Here is a 16998-nt window from a genome sequence, read left to right on the forward strand (position 1 = left end):
TTAAAATTATTATTTGTACTTAGACCTAAGTATTTAATACCCTCTTTTGGCCATTTAAACTGAGTATCCTTTGACATTGAATCTTATCACCTTCTGTTAATGGCATAATTTGACTTTTATCCCAATTTATTTTATAACCTGAAACTTTACGATAGTTGTACATATAATTTATGTAAAGATTAAAACATCATCTGCAAATAAACTTATTTTATGTTCTTGTTTACCTACCCCACATCCCTTAAATTCAAAATCATTCCAAATTGCTTGAACAAGTGGTTCTATAACTAAAATGAACAAAGCTGGAGATAAAGGGCATCCTTGTCTACTCAATCTCACTAGTTGAAACGGTGCAGATACTTGTCCTTTAGTTTTAGGATTATTATACAGTGCCCTAATCCAATTTACAAAATTTAATCCAAATCCAAATTTCTCCAACACATTAAAAAAAATCCCATTCCAATCTATCGAATGCCTTTTCTGCATCTAAAGCCACTGCAACACTCAAATCACCTCTTTTTTGCACTTGATTCTAAATAATCTATTTACATTTTCTGTCAACTGTTTTTGTTTACAAAACCTGTCTCATCTATATTTATTAATTTAGGCAATTTTATAATTAAAAATTTGCCAATTTTTTTGGAAGAATTTTACAATCTGCATTTAATAGTGAAAATAAGTCTACAAGATGAATGTTTTAAAGCATCTCTATGTTGTTTCAGAATCACTGTAATCATTGCCATTGAAAATGATCTGGGAGAATATGAATTTCCAAAGCCTGATCTAATTCTTGCATTAATATAGGAATTAACAAATCTTTAAATTCTTTATAAAATTCAGGCAGAAATCAATCTTCTCCCAGAGATTTATTGCTCTGCAATTAACCCATGGCTACCCTCACCTCTATCTCAGCAAAAGGAACATTCAGTTTAGTTTGCTCTTCCAAACTTAATCTAGGCAACATTATCTGTGATAAATAGCTATCTATTTAATTTTCATGTTTTAAAGATTCTGAACTATATAGTTTCAAATAAAAAAAATTAAATGATTAATTTATTTCTTGAGATTTATAAGTACCCACATTATTATCCTTTTAATTGCATTAATTGTTCTGCCTTTAATTGCCAAGCTAAAACCTTATGCATTCTCTCTCAACTAATTTGTAATTTTTTTCATTCTTATAATTGCTTTCTCAGTTCTAAGTTTGCAATGTATTAAACTGAAATTTTTTATTAATTAATTGTCTATGTTTATCTTCAGAGCCACATTTTGAAGATCTGTTTTCCAAAAGTGTTTTCTTTCTAATTGATCAATCTCTCTCATATACTCCTTTTTTAAATTTTATAAGTAAAACTTATAATTTGACCTCTTAAATACACTTTTAAAGCATCCCATATAATAAACTTATCATTTACCGAATTCAAATTTGTATCACAAAATGTCCGAATTTGTGTTCGAACAAACTCACAAAAATCTTTTCAATAACAAAGAATAAGTCTCAACCTATAGATCATCTTTTCCTTATTCATCATTATTAACAAAAGCAAATGATCAGATAAAATCTTCGCTTTATAATCAGCTTCAAAAACCTTAGTTTGTAATTGTGCCGAAATCAAAAATAAACTAATTCTAGAATAGAAATCATGCCTACTTGAATAAAATGAATTATCTTTCTCTCTTGGATGAATCTCTTTCTCTCTTGGATGAATCCTTCTCCATATATCTATTAAATTTAAATCTTTCATCAAAACCAATGTAGCTTTGGCTGCTTTTGCTCTCGTTGTTACTTGAGTATATCTATCTAACAATGGGTCTAAACAGAGTTTAAAATCCCCTCCTATTAAAATCTTGTCATGTGCCTCTGCTAGATTAATTAATGTTTCTTGAATAAATTTCTCATCAATATTTGGAGCATACAAATTTTAAAGTCCACAGTTCAGAAAATATTTGGCTGGGTCTATCACAACAGTTTGAATTTTAATGGGTTTATCAAAATTGCCCCACCTCTTGCCTTAGAGTTAAATGAAGAAGACACTACATGTCTAATCCAATCCCTTTTTAATTTCAAATGTTCTTTTTTAGCTAAATGAGTTTCTTGAAGAAAAGCCACATCCACTCCTCTTTTCTTAATATATGTTAATACACTCAATTCCTTTTTACACATCCATTTAACCCATTAACATTAAAATGTACAAACTTCATTACCTTAGATAAGATGTAATCAATCCCCTTCCCCCACCAAGACTCCTCTAATTCCAATAAATAATATTTCATGTGCCAGCATGCATCTCCTCCAGCAATCCAAAGAGAACAAGAAATACAAATAAAGATACATTAAAATTGTAGCTACGACAGCACTACAGAATAAAAAGATGTCCACGCGGTCTGAGAGTGAACCAGTAACTGACTATTATTTGAATTCCTCGCGCTGCACATAAGGGAACACTCACTTCAGGTGTGTCTGTGCACTAGCATGTTGGCACTGTATAAACCACTGTCACCACGTCCATAAACCGTTGGAACGTCTGAGCTATGTTCTTCAGTCCAAATGGCATCTGTAGAAACTCGAAAAAGCCTTAGAATGTGATGATGGCCATTTTTGGAATGTCACTGGGATGCACTAGGATCTGGTGGTACCCTTTGACAAGGTCTACCTTGGAAAAGATTTGACAGCCTTGGAGCCTCGTGGTGAAGTCCTGGATGTATGTGAACCTATAGCGTCATTCAGCTGCCTGTAGTCACGCACGGTCAACACCCGCTAGAGCTCTTCTGTCCCATGTGGAGTGGGGTGGCCCAGGGGCTGTTTGAACAGCAGATGATCCCCAGCTCCTCCATGATGGTGAACTCGGACTTCGCATGCTGGATTTTGTCTTGTGGGAGGCACCGGGCATTGGATGGGGTGCTCTATGCCATGTGGCAACCTGGCACTAATAGGGCCAGGTACTTGGCCAGTAGGCGGGCATACTCATCTTGGTCCAGGGCATGAATTTCTAATGGCAGAAAAGGGCGGTTCCTTAGGGTGAAAGGGGTACGACTGAAAAGTGGTACCATTCACCAACTAGCATCTCGTCAGATCCACCAAAACTTCATATGCCCAGAGAAGTCTGCTCTTAGTAGGGCTGTTTTTAAGGCATTGCTGGGATGAACCGGGATCTGGTGGTCATGAACATTGGGCACTAGTGGGGCTGGGTACTTGGCCAGTAGTCGGGGTTACTTATCTTGGAAAACAGTGTCTACTGTGTGGATTGTGAACAGGTGGGTTCCTTAGCTCAGGTTGGAGGAGCCATTGGCCACTTGCAGTGGGAGGCCCTTGGGGTTATGTTTGGTCTCGAAATTCGTCGTGGGATGAGGCATATCTCTGCACCCACATCAACTAGGAAGTCCCTCTTCATTCATTGGTCCTGAAGTTAGAGTAGACCTTTATGAGTGCCAACCACTGAGATCACTATTGGCAGCTGGCCTGCCTAATTTCTGTTGTCGTGTTTGGTTTAGCCGTGGGGAAGGAGCACGGAGGGAACACCACTGGGTGTTTTGGCCTCATCTGTGGTGATAGAAACAGTATTCATTTTGTTTCTCTGGTTTCCCATCACATTGTGGTTGGGCCGCGGCCACTGCTGGAGTGCCCAGTGGAGTTGCAGAGTCAGGGTGCCAACAACGGTGCAGATGGGCTGTACGTGAATGGAGCTCTGTTGTGGGGTATGGAAAAGTCTATCTGCTTCCTTGGCTACCAGGTGCAAGCCACTTAAATCCATGTTGACAACTGCTGAGGAAACATGTACCAGGAGCTTGGAAAGGAACAGGGCCTTGAAGAGGAAGCAGTCTGTGTGTCCATCTGTTAGGGCCACCATTTTGTGCATGAGCTTGGAGGGGTTCCTATCACCCAGGCCCTGAATATTTAGTATGTGAACAGCGCGCTCATGCCAGCTGAGTTCCAGTGAATCAAGGAGGAAATGCTGGAATTGCTCATACTTGTGTTCCATGGGAGGATTCTCCATGAAGGAGCCTTCTTTGGCTGCGGTGGTGGCGTACAGAGCGCTGACAATGTGCCAGAACTTTTGTGGCCTCTGAGACAATGCCTCTGATGTGAAATAGTTCTTGAGCTGGTTGGCCTAGAAGGGCAGAAAATGCACACCCACCATGTTGATCGTAGCCGCTGCGACTGTAGTGGTAGCAATATTCTGCACCCTGGGCAACATGTGGCATCAACCGTGGGCTTCTTGGGAGAGAAGGGAGACCTGCACCATCTTGAGTCAGCTGACTAGGGCAGCAATTCATCCCATCTAACCGCACGTTCGCTCAGCCTGCTACATAATCCCATACTTGTAAATATATCGATATAAAAGAAAACCCTCCCCATAAGTCTCATTTAAGAATACTGTTACGAGCCTAGAGGACCCCAAAATCCAGCAGCAATAGATATTCACCAAGACAAATGCTTTTAATTATCTTTAGACATGAAAACAGAATCACACTTTAACTTATGATTGATTTACTTAACCTAAATTAACCTACTTCTAATTCTAAGCGCACGTGTTATGTAATCTGTGTATAAATCAGAAAAGTTCTTTGGTTCACAGTCCAATCTCACTTCTCATTTCTCCAAGTTCACTGGTTGCAGGCAATTCTTATACTGTGCACAGAATTTAACATTTATGAATTTCACCAGGCTTTGGTGCTTGAAAAGTAAATGGTTACCACTCAGGAAGCTTCTTGTCAGATTTTAGAGAGAGATTTGTTGTTCCAGGACATCTACAATTGATGCACTTCCCAGCAGCCACTTCAGTGTTTTTGCTGATGAAATTTGCCCCTTCAGGGTTCTCAAGATGATAACCTCTTTCTTTCAGGTCACCACAGAATTCCTTTTTGCTTTTCTTATTCCAAGTGAAAGATGAGATAATCAGTCCTCTCCTCTTGCATGAACCACAAGGGCTTTGACCAGGCCATCTTCCAAATGGGGCTTTCCACAAGCTTGCCAGCTTGTCCTGTTCCAGTCCCAGCTGCTTCTGATGTCTGTAACACTGGAGATGTGATCTCTGTCTCTGTCTCTCTCTCTCTGATAGAAAGCTTGTTTGACTCTCTCTGCTTGCAAATCCACATGACCTCTTAGAACAACAAGTTCTCTTCCAGACAAACTGCAGCTCCAACAAGATCTTTCATGTTTCCTTTTTTAAACAACAATCCATTAGTGAAGTCTCTTGGGCACTCCAAAGGTCTTGCAAAAGCTGTGGAGCCGATATGTCTAGCATGGGGCAGAGCTCCATATTTTAAATAAGATCTGTTTTAAAATGTTTTTATGTAACCTACTCTAACAAACCTTTCCCAATTTATCTCCCAAAAACATATCTACTATGTCACAATACAACACTACCTCCCACCATTTTATGGGTTGTGCCAAAGACCACAAAAGCACACATAATCCCGCAGCAATCAGCACCTCCCACTCCTCCTAAACTCCCTTAAAGTATAATTAATTAATTAATTGGATTACCACAAGTAAAATAGCTTCCCAGAAATCAAAGAGAAGATAAAAATAATAATTGTTATTCAATTTCTTCCATCTCACAAGCTTCCCCATTTCCAATAGTAATAAAATGAATAAAGAAAAAATAAATAGTTCTTAATGTCCTCTTGGGCTGTGCTCTTGGGACACCACAAGCAAATTCTTTTGCTTGAGCAAAGTTAGTAAAGAATCTATTTTGGTCTCCAGGCACAAAAATCTTCAAGGTTGCAGGGTAACGAAGATCTAATTTATTGCTTTAGTCAAAGAGAATTTTCTTAACTGGGTTAAATTATTTCCTTCTCTTCAACAAATCTTCACTCAGATCAGGATAGAATAAAATTCTACCTCCTTCCCTTTGCAACGGCCCTTGCCGTTCCCTCATCCCTTTCACAGCAAGACTTAAAACTTTCTCTCTGTCTTGATAACGTAGGAAGTTAATTAATATTAAAAACGGTCTTTGATTAGGAAGGGGCTTTGGTCTCAGAGCCTTATGAGTCTTTCATTTTCAACAGGGTTTTCAAAATTCTGCTTTCCCAAAACTTTAGGGATCCAATCTTGAAAGAAACAAATTGTATCAGGACCATCTTTTCCTTCTGGAAGGCCTACTATTTTAATATTATTTTTTCTGCTGAAATTCTCCAGTACATCCAATTTCTCTAAAAAGCCTTTGGTTTACTGTGAATAAACCAGTAGCTGTATTTTCCTCAGTAGATACCCTGTCTTCAACAGGTTGCATATCATCCTGTACTTTTGTAATTTTCTCCAACCTTTTCTTCATTTTATTCACAACATCTAGGACTTTATTAGTTTCCTCATTCATTTGCCTTCATTTCTTCCATTTCAGCTTTCAGTCCCTTCAATCCTTCTTTCATCTCCCCCTTTATTACTTTAAACTGATACATTATCATTGTGGTTAACTCTTCTACTTCAGGTTGTGAAATAACCTTAATTTCTTCAATTACCTCGTTATTGTTATTATTCTTCATCTTCTTCCTCATCTTCAGCCACCGATCCACCTCTGGAGCCCAAATCTTCATCATCACGAGCTGAAGTAGAAGTTCCAGACTTATCAACCCTGCTGCCCTACACCCAGTAATGCTTTGTGTACACCCACGCCATGCATCCTCTCCGGAGTCATCTCTCCATTGTTGAAGATGGTAGAAGGCCCTTCAAAATACTCTTTCGATCAGGGGTGGCAGTCTTCATCATCGAGGTAGGCCTCAAGTCTATTTTCTTTTCATCTTCTTGTCGGGCTCCAGACGCAGTTGTAAGTAATTTCTCTTTGTTCGGAAGCATTAATAATGTAAAGTAGAAATAATTAAAAGTGTTTTAAAATGTTAATAACTTTAAAACATTACTTAATTAGAACCTTTTTAAAACTAATTAAACAAGGGAATCAGAACCCTACATGTTGATCCTACTGAATCACATGACATCCCCCACCTCTTTCAATTTCAATTGGATTTTCAAAATTTTGCTCTCCCAAAACTTCAGGGATCCATTTTTGAAAAAAGTGAATTGCACCTGGAACTTCTTTTCCTTCCGGAAGGCCTACTATTTTAATATTCCTTCTGCTGAAGTTTTCCAAAATATTCACTTTCTCTAGAAGCTTTTGATTCACTGTAATTAAACTGGTAGTTGTATTTTCCACAGTTGATACCTTGTCTTCAACATGTTACATTTCCTCTTGTACTCTTGTCAATTTCTCATCCATTTTCTCCAATTTCTTCTTCATTTTATTCACAACCTCTAACACTCTATTAGTTTCCCCTTCCACTTCTTTCATTTCTGCCTTCATTTTTTTTAAAATTTCTGCCCTCAATCCCTTCAATCCTTCTTTCATTTTCCTTTTAATACTTTAAATTGATGCATTATAATTGTGGTTAAATCTTATATGATTTAATTTCTTTCATTACCTCCCTGTTGTTGTTCTATTCTTTTTCATCATCTTCGGTTATAGATCCTCCTCTGGAGCCTGATTCTTCACCATCTGGTCCCCAACTTAACGCTTTGTGGCCCTACTCCCAATAGTGTTTTGTGTTTTATCGTACTGCACATGTGCGATTTCTCACATATGAGCAGTTCAGTACCAAGTTCTTCTCTGATGCCATCTCTTCATTGTTGTGGATGGGTGACTCTGGCAGAGGGCCCTTCAAGAGGATCACACAGCCAGGGAAAAGCCTGAGTGCTAGCTCCCCACTCTTTCGTCAAAGTAGGCCTCAGTTCTCTTCCCATCCTTTCTTCTCGTCGGGCTCCAGATACAGCTGTAGGTAGTTTATCTTGTATGGAACCATTTTTTAATGTAAAGTAGAAGTATTTAAAAATATTTGAAAGGTATTAATTAATTTAAAACATAACTTAATTAACACTTTTGAAACTAATTTACCAAGGGAGTCAAGTCCTTGTGTGTTGATCCTATGGTATCATATGACATCGCCTTCTCCAATCTCTTAATAAAAATATTTACTTCTCTTATCAACCAGATGAAATCGATTTTCAGAGGAGCAATGAACAGAATAAATGTAGTCAAACTGATTCCTTTACTTGTTTCAAACCATTCCCTTATTTCTTCCAAAATATTTCTTCACCTTGCTGGATAAAATAATTTCCTCCTTTATTTGGAATGGGAAATCTCCAAGGGTTCAAAGTCCATTATTGCAAAACTGTAAGGATAGTGAAAGACTTGCTCTTCCCAATTTCCTATTTTACTACTGGGCAGCACATATACATAAGCTAAATTAGTGGGTGCATTCCCCTGAGCTTTCCTGGATTAAACTGGAAGAGTCATTTTTAAATCGTTGTCTTTAGCCCCCATGGTATATTCTTTATTGCCAACAAAACCCTTTTATCATACTGACAACCCAATGGTGCTCAATATGGTAAAAATATGGTACCAGATTAGACGTCACTTTAAGTGGGCAGTAGCATCAGTTCAGGGTCGGTTGAATAAAAATCACTTATTTTTACTTTCAGTCACTGATTCTTTTCTGACCATGTAAAAATTACAGTACTTCTAATTATAGATAGCAAAGTAAATGTATAAAATGTCTTCAAGATCTTTATGAAGATAGAGTGCTTAGCAGATTCACCTCTTAGTAGCACACATATGGCTTATCTTATCACACTTATTTTGTTACTTTCAAAATACAGACTGTCAGCCATTTATCCTGAAATAGAGGACAAATACAATCAGTGTAATGGCTCCCTTTGCCACCTAAGTTGCATGTTTTATCAGAGCCCAAAATACAGGGTTCTGGAGCAGTGTCTTCAGCACATTATCCAAAATATTTAAGGTCAATTTGCAACTCTGCCCATTGACGACAATACCTGGAATCTCTGACAACTCCCTAAATTCCCTGTAGAAAGACACGATAGCATTTACAACCCTATTAGCCAAGCATCTCATCTTGTTACACTGGAAGACTGATAGGAATTCTTCTATTACACAATGGATTAAGGATATCAGTTTCTTTATTATCCTGGAGAAAATCAAATGCACGTTAAAATGGTCCACCAGAAAAAAAATCCCACAAATGTAACTTTTTATGTATTTTTTTCTCTGAATCATGAATGCTTATGAAGTAAAAGACTATGAGACAATTATACCAATACAATCAGTAATATATTGATGATACTGTCAGCAAAGATGCCAAGTTGGTCAGGGAGTGGGGTATCCTGGTGTGTATCTGAGGGTATATGTGAATCTATGTGTTGGTTTTTCTATATAAAAAAAAATGAAAATAGGAGCACAATCTTCATCTGTATAATGTGTATGAAGTTGATTTTGATGCTCAATAAATACATTTCAAAAAATAGTTATTTGTATACATTTTGGTTTGACCATGTAAAACTTACAGCAGTTTTTATACAGTCCCCTCATTTCAAGGCACCATATTTGGGACATGCAATAGTATATATTGTATATTAGTCATGTTTAGTACTTTGTTGCATATCCCTTGCATGCAATGACTGCTTGAAATCTATGATCATAGACATCACCAGGTGTCTTCTCTGGTGAGGCTGTGCTAGGCCTCTACCACAGCCACTGCTTATTTTGGGGGATGGTCCCCTCAAGTTTTCTCTTCAGTATATGGAAAGCATTTTCAATTGGATTTAGATTGGGTGAAGAATTTTCCAGTTTTTAGCTTTGAAAAACTTCTTTGTTGCTTTAGCAGAATGTTTGATGTACGATGAAGCACCATCCAATGAGTTTGGAGGCATTTGCTCGAACTTAAGCAAATAAAATGACTCTATACACCTCAGAATTCATTTTGCCACTTCCATCAGCAGTTACATCATCAGTGAAGTTCAGCTCATCAATATCTGTGGCAGCCATAGGTGCCCAGGCCATAACACCCCCACCACCATGTTTCACAGATGAGGTGATATGCTATGGATCTTGGGCAGTTCCTTTATACCTCCACACTTTGCTCAGGCCATCACTCTGATACAGGTTAATCTCAGTCCATCACTCTGATACAGGTTAATCTCAGTCTCATCTGTCCTCAAGATCTTTTCCAGAATACTGCAGGCTTTTTAAATACTTCTTGGCAAACTGTAATCTGGCCATCTTGCTTCTGTTGATTCAAGTGGTTTTCATCTTGCAGTGTAGCATCTGTATTTCTGTTCATGAAGTCTTCTGCAGACAGTAATCACTGACTCATCCCCACCTGCCCCCTGAAAAATCTTGAGAATTTTTACTGACGAGTGTTTATAAATATATAAATAGATCACACTGCATTGTTTATAAGCACTTTCTTTTTACATTCCAGTGTAGTTATCTTTATTTAGCTATGACATTCTTCCTAAGTAACTGATTATACTGTACTTGGTTCCCAGATATGTCAATATAATATATTCTATTCTATGAAGATGCAAGCTTGTGCTTAATTTTTAGGTAATCTCCTCAACTGCGCTGAAAGTTTTGATGAAACCAGTGCTGATATTTTTTTTTCAATTTCAAAGAAATTTAAGTGAATTGATTGTAATTTCAAGCTATATGGAATGTCTTGTTAGTTCACTGTCATTTCCTCAGTAGATATATGATGTGAATCTCCTCAAAACATTGGCAATGTTCAGCATGCACAATATAGCAAAATGGAACTGGGCTTTTCTACTTTTATTTAATTTCATATAAATACAATTTATTTTTTGCTGCCAAGAACCTTCAGCTGAACTTCAAAAATCGAACATGGCCATCCCTCACGTACCTTGTCATTTTTTTATTGGAACATATGGAAAGCATGCAACTCAATTCTTGTTTTTGGAGTGTAGTCTGTAGCTACTAAACCAAAAGGATTAGCATGATCTGGAACTGGGGTCAAATTCAGTCTTGATTTAAAAAGTACTTATTCTACTGGAAAAAGGAATTTTAGTTTAGTGTAGCTAGAAATCCTATTCAGGGCAAAATAGATTGAGGGTAGTAAGGCTAAAATTATCAACTGTTTGACCTGCTGAGCTTCTCCAGCATTATGGGTTTTTTTTTACTTCAACCACAGTGTTTACAGAATTCTGTGATTTACTTCTAACTACTAGCAATCATGTACTTAAGGTGAGAGGGGTAAAAATTTAAAGGTGATGTGTGGGGTATGTTCTTTTTATGCAGAGTTGTAGGTGTCTAGAACCCACTGCCAGGGTTAGAGGTGGAAGCTGATATGACAGCAGTATTTAAGAAGCTTTTAGATAAGCAAAAGAGTATGCAGGGAATGGAAGGATATTGACCCTTTGGATGAAGAAAAGGTTTATTTAATTGGGCCTTGTGTTTGGTGCAGATATCGTGAGCCCAAGGGCCTCTTCCAGTGTTTTATGCTTACATTTCAGAATTGTCTTTGCAATAGTACCTCAGCTCAGCATGTTGCCTTTGTATTACTTAATGTTCACAACAGATGGGAAATTTTTCACTGAAAAACTCAGCATAATGGGAAATTGCACTATTTAACCTGCAATATTTTATATGTTCAGATCAATGTATTAATTCATGGATACAAGTATTGAGGCAGAAAAAAATACCTGAAGATACTTAAATTGTTTAATTGCTCATCAAATTAACTTGAGGGTATAATCTCAGAGTAGGAATCTCTTCAGATACCTTCATACATTCAGGGAATCTATTAATTTTTGGAATGCATGCTTCCCTATTAAGCCCAGTATTTATTGCCCACCTGTAAGTAGTGATGAGCTACCTTTTGAACAACTGAACTCTTTCTGATGAAGTTACTCACATAGTGATGCTAGGTAAGGAGTTCAAGACGCAATAAAAGTTCAGCAATACATCTTCAATATAGAATGCTGATTGACTTGGATGGAAATCTACATGAGATGGTGTGCCCATGTGTATGCTGCCCCTAATATTCTTGGTAGTAGAGATTGTAGCTTAGGGAAATGCTGACAGAACAGCCAATGCATGCAAATGTGAACAGTGTACATTCCACCAGCAATAGAGGGAATCATGGTGATACATTGGTTGGCAATTAAATGACCTGCATCAATCCAGGCAATGGATGGTATTCTATTAAGCTCTTGACTTGTATCTGAGAAACAGGGAAAGGCTTTGGGATATTTAAGAATATATAAGAACTTTCATTAAGAACAACAATATCAATATCATTTAATCAAATATTCCTTAACTCATTGCATAATGTTTATTATTACTAAACATAAAATGGTCACATGTCGGTACATTTGTTTACATTTCTGACCCAACAAATAGTTGCCTTTGGCTTTCTTTAATGGACTACTACATTTTACAATGGAAGTGAATTTTTAGCAATAGTTTGACACCTGTAAAATATCTGAGTGCTTATGCAATTTAAAAAAAATACAATGTAGAAGAGAATGCATCAAAAACAAATGTAGACATATCTACACAGGAAATTTATCTGCAAGTGTACTATTATCTGAGCCTTATAGTATGTTAATAAAATAATGAATACAAAAGTGGTCAGGTTTTAAACAGCTTTTAAAATAAAAAAAAACAAGAAATCCTGTGCATTTCTAATTAAATATCAGCTGTGTCAGAAATAAAAAAGTACCAATGTTGTGAATACAATTGTTGCAGTGATCAATTTACTCCAGTTTCAATGCATCACTTTTATACCAATAGAATCAACAATATAAACTGAAGGCACATGGAAAATGTGAACAAAAAAAATACAAATGTCACTGTTAAAAGTTGTAAGGATATTTTCATATTGCTTTATTCCTTTACCTCATTTTTTTAAAGGTCTGATGCAGTAACAATTAAATGCATCCTAATCAGAATCTTCACTACTGTCAAAAAAGTTAAGCTGAGTTTTGTTTTGTGCTTCCTTTCCAAGTGAAGGGTTTGCTGGATTATCATAGCAGCTCTCCTGATTAGGGGTTAAAGGACTAAACCATGACTGAAGCAGGTGCTCAGATTTCATACCATTCCGCAAAAAGCCCTCTTGAAAAGTGATTGGAGGTTGCCATGAAAGATTTCTCTTAGCTATTTTAGGAATCTCATTTCTTTCTTTCTGTTGTTGTGAGTAATTTCTTTTTTTCATTTGTTCCTGCCAGATTTCATCTTTCACAAGCAGTCCTTCAAGAGGGTATCTTCGCTTTTCATGAGATGCTTTGCCAAACTTTTTCTTTTCACTACCATTTGATTGCTTCTGAATGGTTGATTTAATCTTCAGCTCATCCAAAGTACCTTTCCTCATGCCAGCACTAATGATTTTTGATTTCTTTGATGCGTTGGTAAGTTTGACCTTTTTATTATTGGATGGAATACAGCTTCTTCTTTTTGCACAAGACCTCCTTGCCCCTATCTGTCTGCATGTCACAGCACTGCCACCACTCCTAGCACTTTTATTCTTTGTGATTGTGTCTGACCACATACCTTGACAATGGTTACATTTTACACTTGGACTGATGTAAACAGGACCCCATTTGTTTTCTTTGTTGTGAAGCATTTTATGAATAGGGGAAGATTTGGTCTTCAAGCCATTCTGACTTTCTGCCAATCCAATGCCACCAGGGATAAATGCTTGAGAAGGTAGCCCATTTGTGATGCTGACAGGGCATGCAGAAGTTATCTGATTTGAATTAATTGCAGTAGGATATGAAGAAGTCTCTTTATTTCTGCCTTCACAAAGTGAAGACACAGCACAATTTTCGTGAATGGAAATGTGTGCCCTGGGCTCAGCAGCGTCTGATGAAGTTTTCTGGTAAGCATTCCGATGAATATGGCCACTACCATTTGGAAATATGTCTGTACATCGAGCTTTGGCGTCACAAAGTTGACAGTTGTCTATTAGTGCAGCCTGAGGTTGGAATGATGCCCTGCAAACCCTTGTGCTTTCATAATAAGCTTTACTCTTCCTTACAATGCAAAGGCCTTCACTTGTACTTGGTGTTGTTTGTGTCACATTATTTTGTACTTGTATTAAAGGATTTGTGTTAGAAGCAAATTTCTGGACCTCAGACAGGATTTCAGTAAACTTAAAATGATCTTTGAACCAGATGAATTGCTCACACATTTTCTGATGTTGTTGACATTGTGAATGTTTTATTCCATCCAGACATTCTTGCACTAACAGCAGCTGAGTTTTAAGATCACTCATTTCCGTCTCCTTCTATAAGAGAAATTAAACAATGTTGTTCATGAAATTCTCTTCAATTCAACTCAAAATTCTAATTTTCAAATAGTATTGAAACTTAAACGCACAAGTACAATCCTAAATTTGAGCTTATCTCAGTTAACATTGGGAATAATCATAATCATTGTTAAGCATGAGAAAAGCATTTGAAAATAATTTTTATATTTGCACAAAGCCACGCTGCCAGAAGAAAAAGCAATTGAAAGTAACAAATCTGTTTAATGCATCTTATTTAAATTGAAGAGATATTATGTCCTTTTAAGGCCAAATATTCTTATCAATGACAATAGAATAATTTCCATCATACAGCATGGAAACAGGCCCGTTGGTCCATTGAGCCTGTGCTGACCAAGCATTCAATAACACTAATCCTGCACTAATCCTATTTTTTGTCTTCCTCAATAATGGATGGAAATCAAATTTCAATAAACTTTGTAATTCTACAAATTCGAATATGCCTTTTGGTTTCAGAGCTGAGTCTGAGCAATGCATTTTAACATTATCTTGTATATGTAACTACGACACAAGACTGCATTTAGTTCTATTTTTTTAAACTTTATTTATGTCGTTCAAAAAACAATTAGTACATAACATATACAACAATTAACCCTAAACATGAATGTTATTTTTTATATATAGAGAAAAAAAAGAAAAGAAAAGAAATCCCACCCCCTTCAGCCAACTCTCCTAAGGAGAGCCATAAAGAAAGAAAAAAAAGAAAAAATATTTTAAAAAATTAAGCATACATATTAAGATCTGATCAATTTAAATTGAAATTTAAATATTCTGAATATAACAACCACTTATTAATAAAAAAACTATAATTATCAAACAAAATGTAATTTTTTCCATTATTAAACAATATTTCATCTCATTATGCTATCTATTAATATCAATCATATTTGTATCTTTCCACATACTAGCAATACATTTTTTCACTACAGATAAAGCTAAATACATAAAAGCAAGTTGAAACTTATCTAATCCCAAACTTTTCAAAGGTTGCAAACTACCCAATAAAAACACTGTCGGATCTAAAAGAATTTTAATCTTATACAGGTATTCTAAAAATAATTGAGTTTTCTTCCAAAAAGATTGTATATGTATACATGTCCAAACAGCATGAAAAAAAGTTCCAACAAAATTACCACATCTAAAACACAAATCTGATTCATGAAAACCATACTTTTTAAATTTTTCAGGTGTTAAGTATAATTGATGTAAAAAATTATAGTTAATCATTGCATAATGTGCATTTATCAACCTAGTTACACTATCATAACAAATATCTAACCAATCATCCTCGGAAAAAAATAAAACCAATGTCCGCTTCCCATTTACGTTTAGACCTATCCCAACCCTTTTTATCCATACCATCCTGTAATATTTGATACATAGATGAAATATAACCCTTCTCTGGTACCTTCATAAGAAACATCTCAAATTTGGTCATTTCAGGTAAAATCATATCTCTACCAAACATGTTTCACCAAAGATCGAATTTGGTAATAGAGAAACAAAGAATTCTTACTAACACGAAAATTGTCCCTCATCTGATTAAAAGATAAAAATTAACCCTCTTTAAAACAATCTCCCAAATTTTTCACACCTTTAAATCTCCAATGCAATAAACTTCGATTATGTATTGAAAAAGAAATAAGTTGATTATTATACAATGGCGTCAAAGCCGATAATTCAGCCCTAGAGCCTATCATTTTATTTTTCTTAATCCATAACCTCATTAAATGTTTTAGTATAGGCACATTATATTGCTGTAACAAATTTATGTTCCATCTAAACAAAAATTGATGTATTTCAAATTCAGAAATATTTGCCATATCAATTTTGGCCCAAATAGGAGACCGTTCCAAATCCATCAAGGAACTAATAAATTTAAGTTGGGCTGCATCATAATAATTTTGAAAGTGTGGTAAACGTAATCCCCCTAACTCATATTTCCAAGTTAATTTATTCAAAGCTACTCTCGAAAATTTATCTCTCCATAAAAATTCCCTAACCATTTTATTCAAATCTTGAAAAAAAATATTATCAAGTAAATACAGAATAGATTGAAACAAATATTGCATATGCAGAAAAATATTCATCTTAATTGTATTTATCTACCCAATAAATTAATGGGTAAATCTTTCCATTTAATCAAATCAGTTTTAATTTTTTTTAATTAATGGAACATAATTTAATGTATATAAAGACTGATAATCAACATTCAGAATTATACCCAGATATTTAATTTGATCAGTCCATTTCAAATTAATAATATTCTTATAAACTGAATAATTTCCTTCACTTACCGGTAATATTTCACTTTTTTCCCAATTAACTTTATATCCAGAAAGACATCCATATTGTATTAAACACGCCTTCAAGTGCAAAAGTGACTGAGCTGAGTTTATTAAATACACCAATACATCATCAGCAAATAAATTAATTTTATACTCCTCATCTAAAACCTTCATACCTTGTATCTGTGTATTTTGTCTTATCAGCTGTGCTAAAGGTTCAATCACTAATGCAAACAAAGCTGGTGATAAAGGACAACCCTGACGAGTTGATCGAGTCAATTTAAAAGGTTCCAAAATCAAGCCATTCGTCAATACTCTAGCTACCGGTTTACTATATAAAGCCTTAATCCAACCAATGAAAAAAGGACCAAACTTAAATTTCTCCAGAACTTTAAACAAAAAATTCCACTCAACTATCAAATGCTTTTTCTGCATCTAAAGATATCACCATCAGGTGGTCTGAAGATTGTCGAAATCTATTAATCAAGCTAATCACGTGCAAAATATTATCTGAAGCATATCTATTCTTTATAAAACCTGTTTGATCCATATGAATCAACTTAGGTAAAAATTTAGCCAA

The 16998-nt window shown here is 35.8% G+C and overlaps 1 protein-coding gene across 4 annotated transcripts in view; it reads right to left on the reverse strand.

Moving 5' to 3' along the window:
• The window catches only part of LOC138763284 (interactor of HORMAD1 protein 1), a 259345-nt gene that overhangs the window by 194580 nt on the left and 47767 nt on the right, over positions 1-16998 (reverse strand). For 3 of the 4 annotated variants that reach the window (XM_069937161.1, XM_069937162.1, XM_069937159.1), the window contains one exon: positions 12137-14091. The exons of the other annotated variant lie outside the window; for it this stretch is intronic. In XM_069937161.1, coding sequence (XP_069793262.1) covers positions 12748-14091 — 1344 coding nt within the window. In that variant the 3' untranslated portion in view covers positions 12137-12747. Of the gene's footprint in view, positions 1-12136; positions 14092-16998 lie in introns of those variants that run through there. 4 annotated transcript variants of the gene reach the window in all.

Source organism: Narcine bancroftii, chromosome 5, assembly GCF_036971445.1.
Source record: "Narcine bancroftii isolate sNarBan1 chromosome 5, sNarBan1.hap1, whole genome shotgun sequence".
NCBI lineage: Eukaryota > Metazoa > Chordata > Chondrichthyes > Torpediniformes > Narcinidae > Narcine > Narcine bancroftii.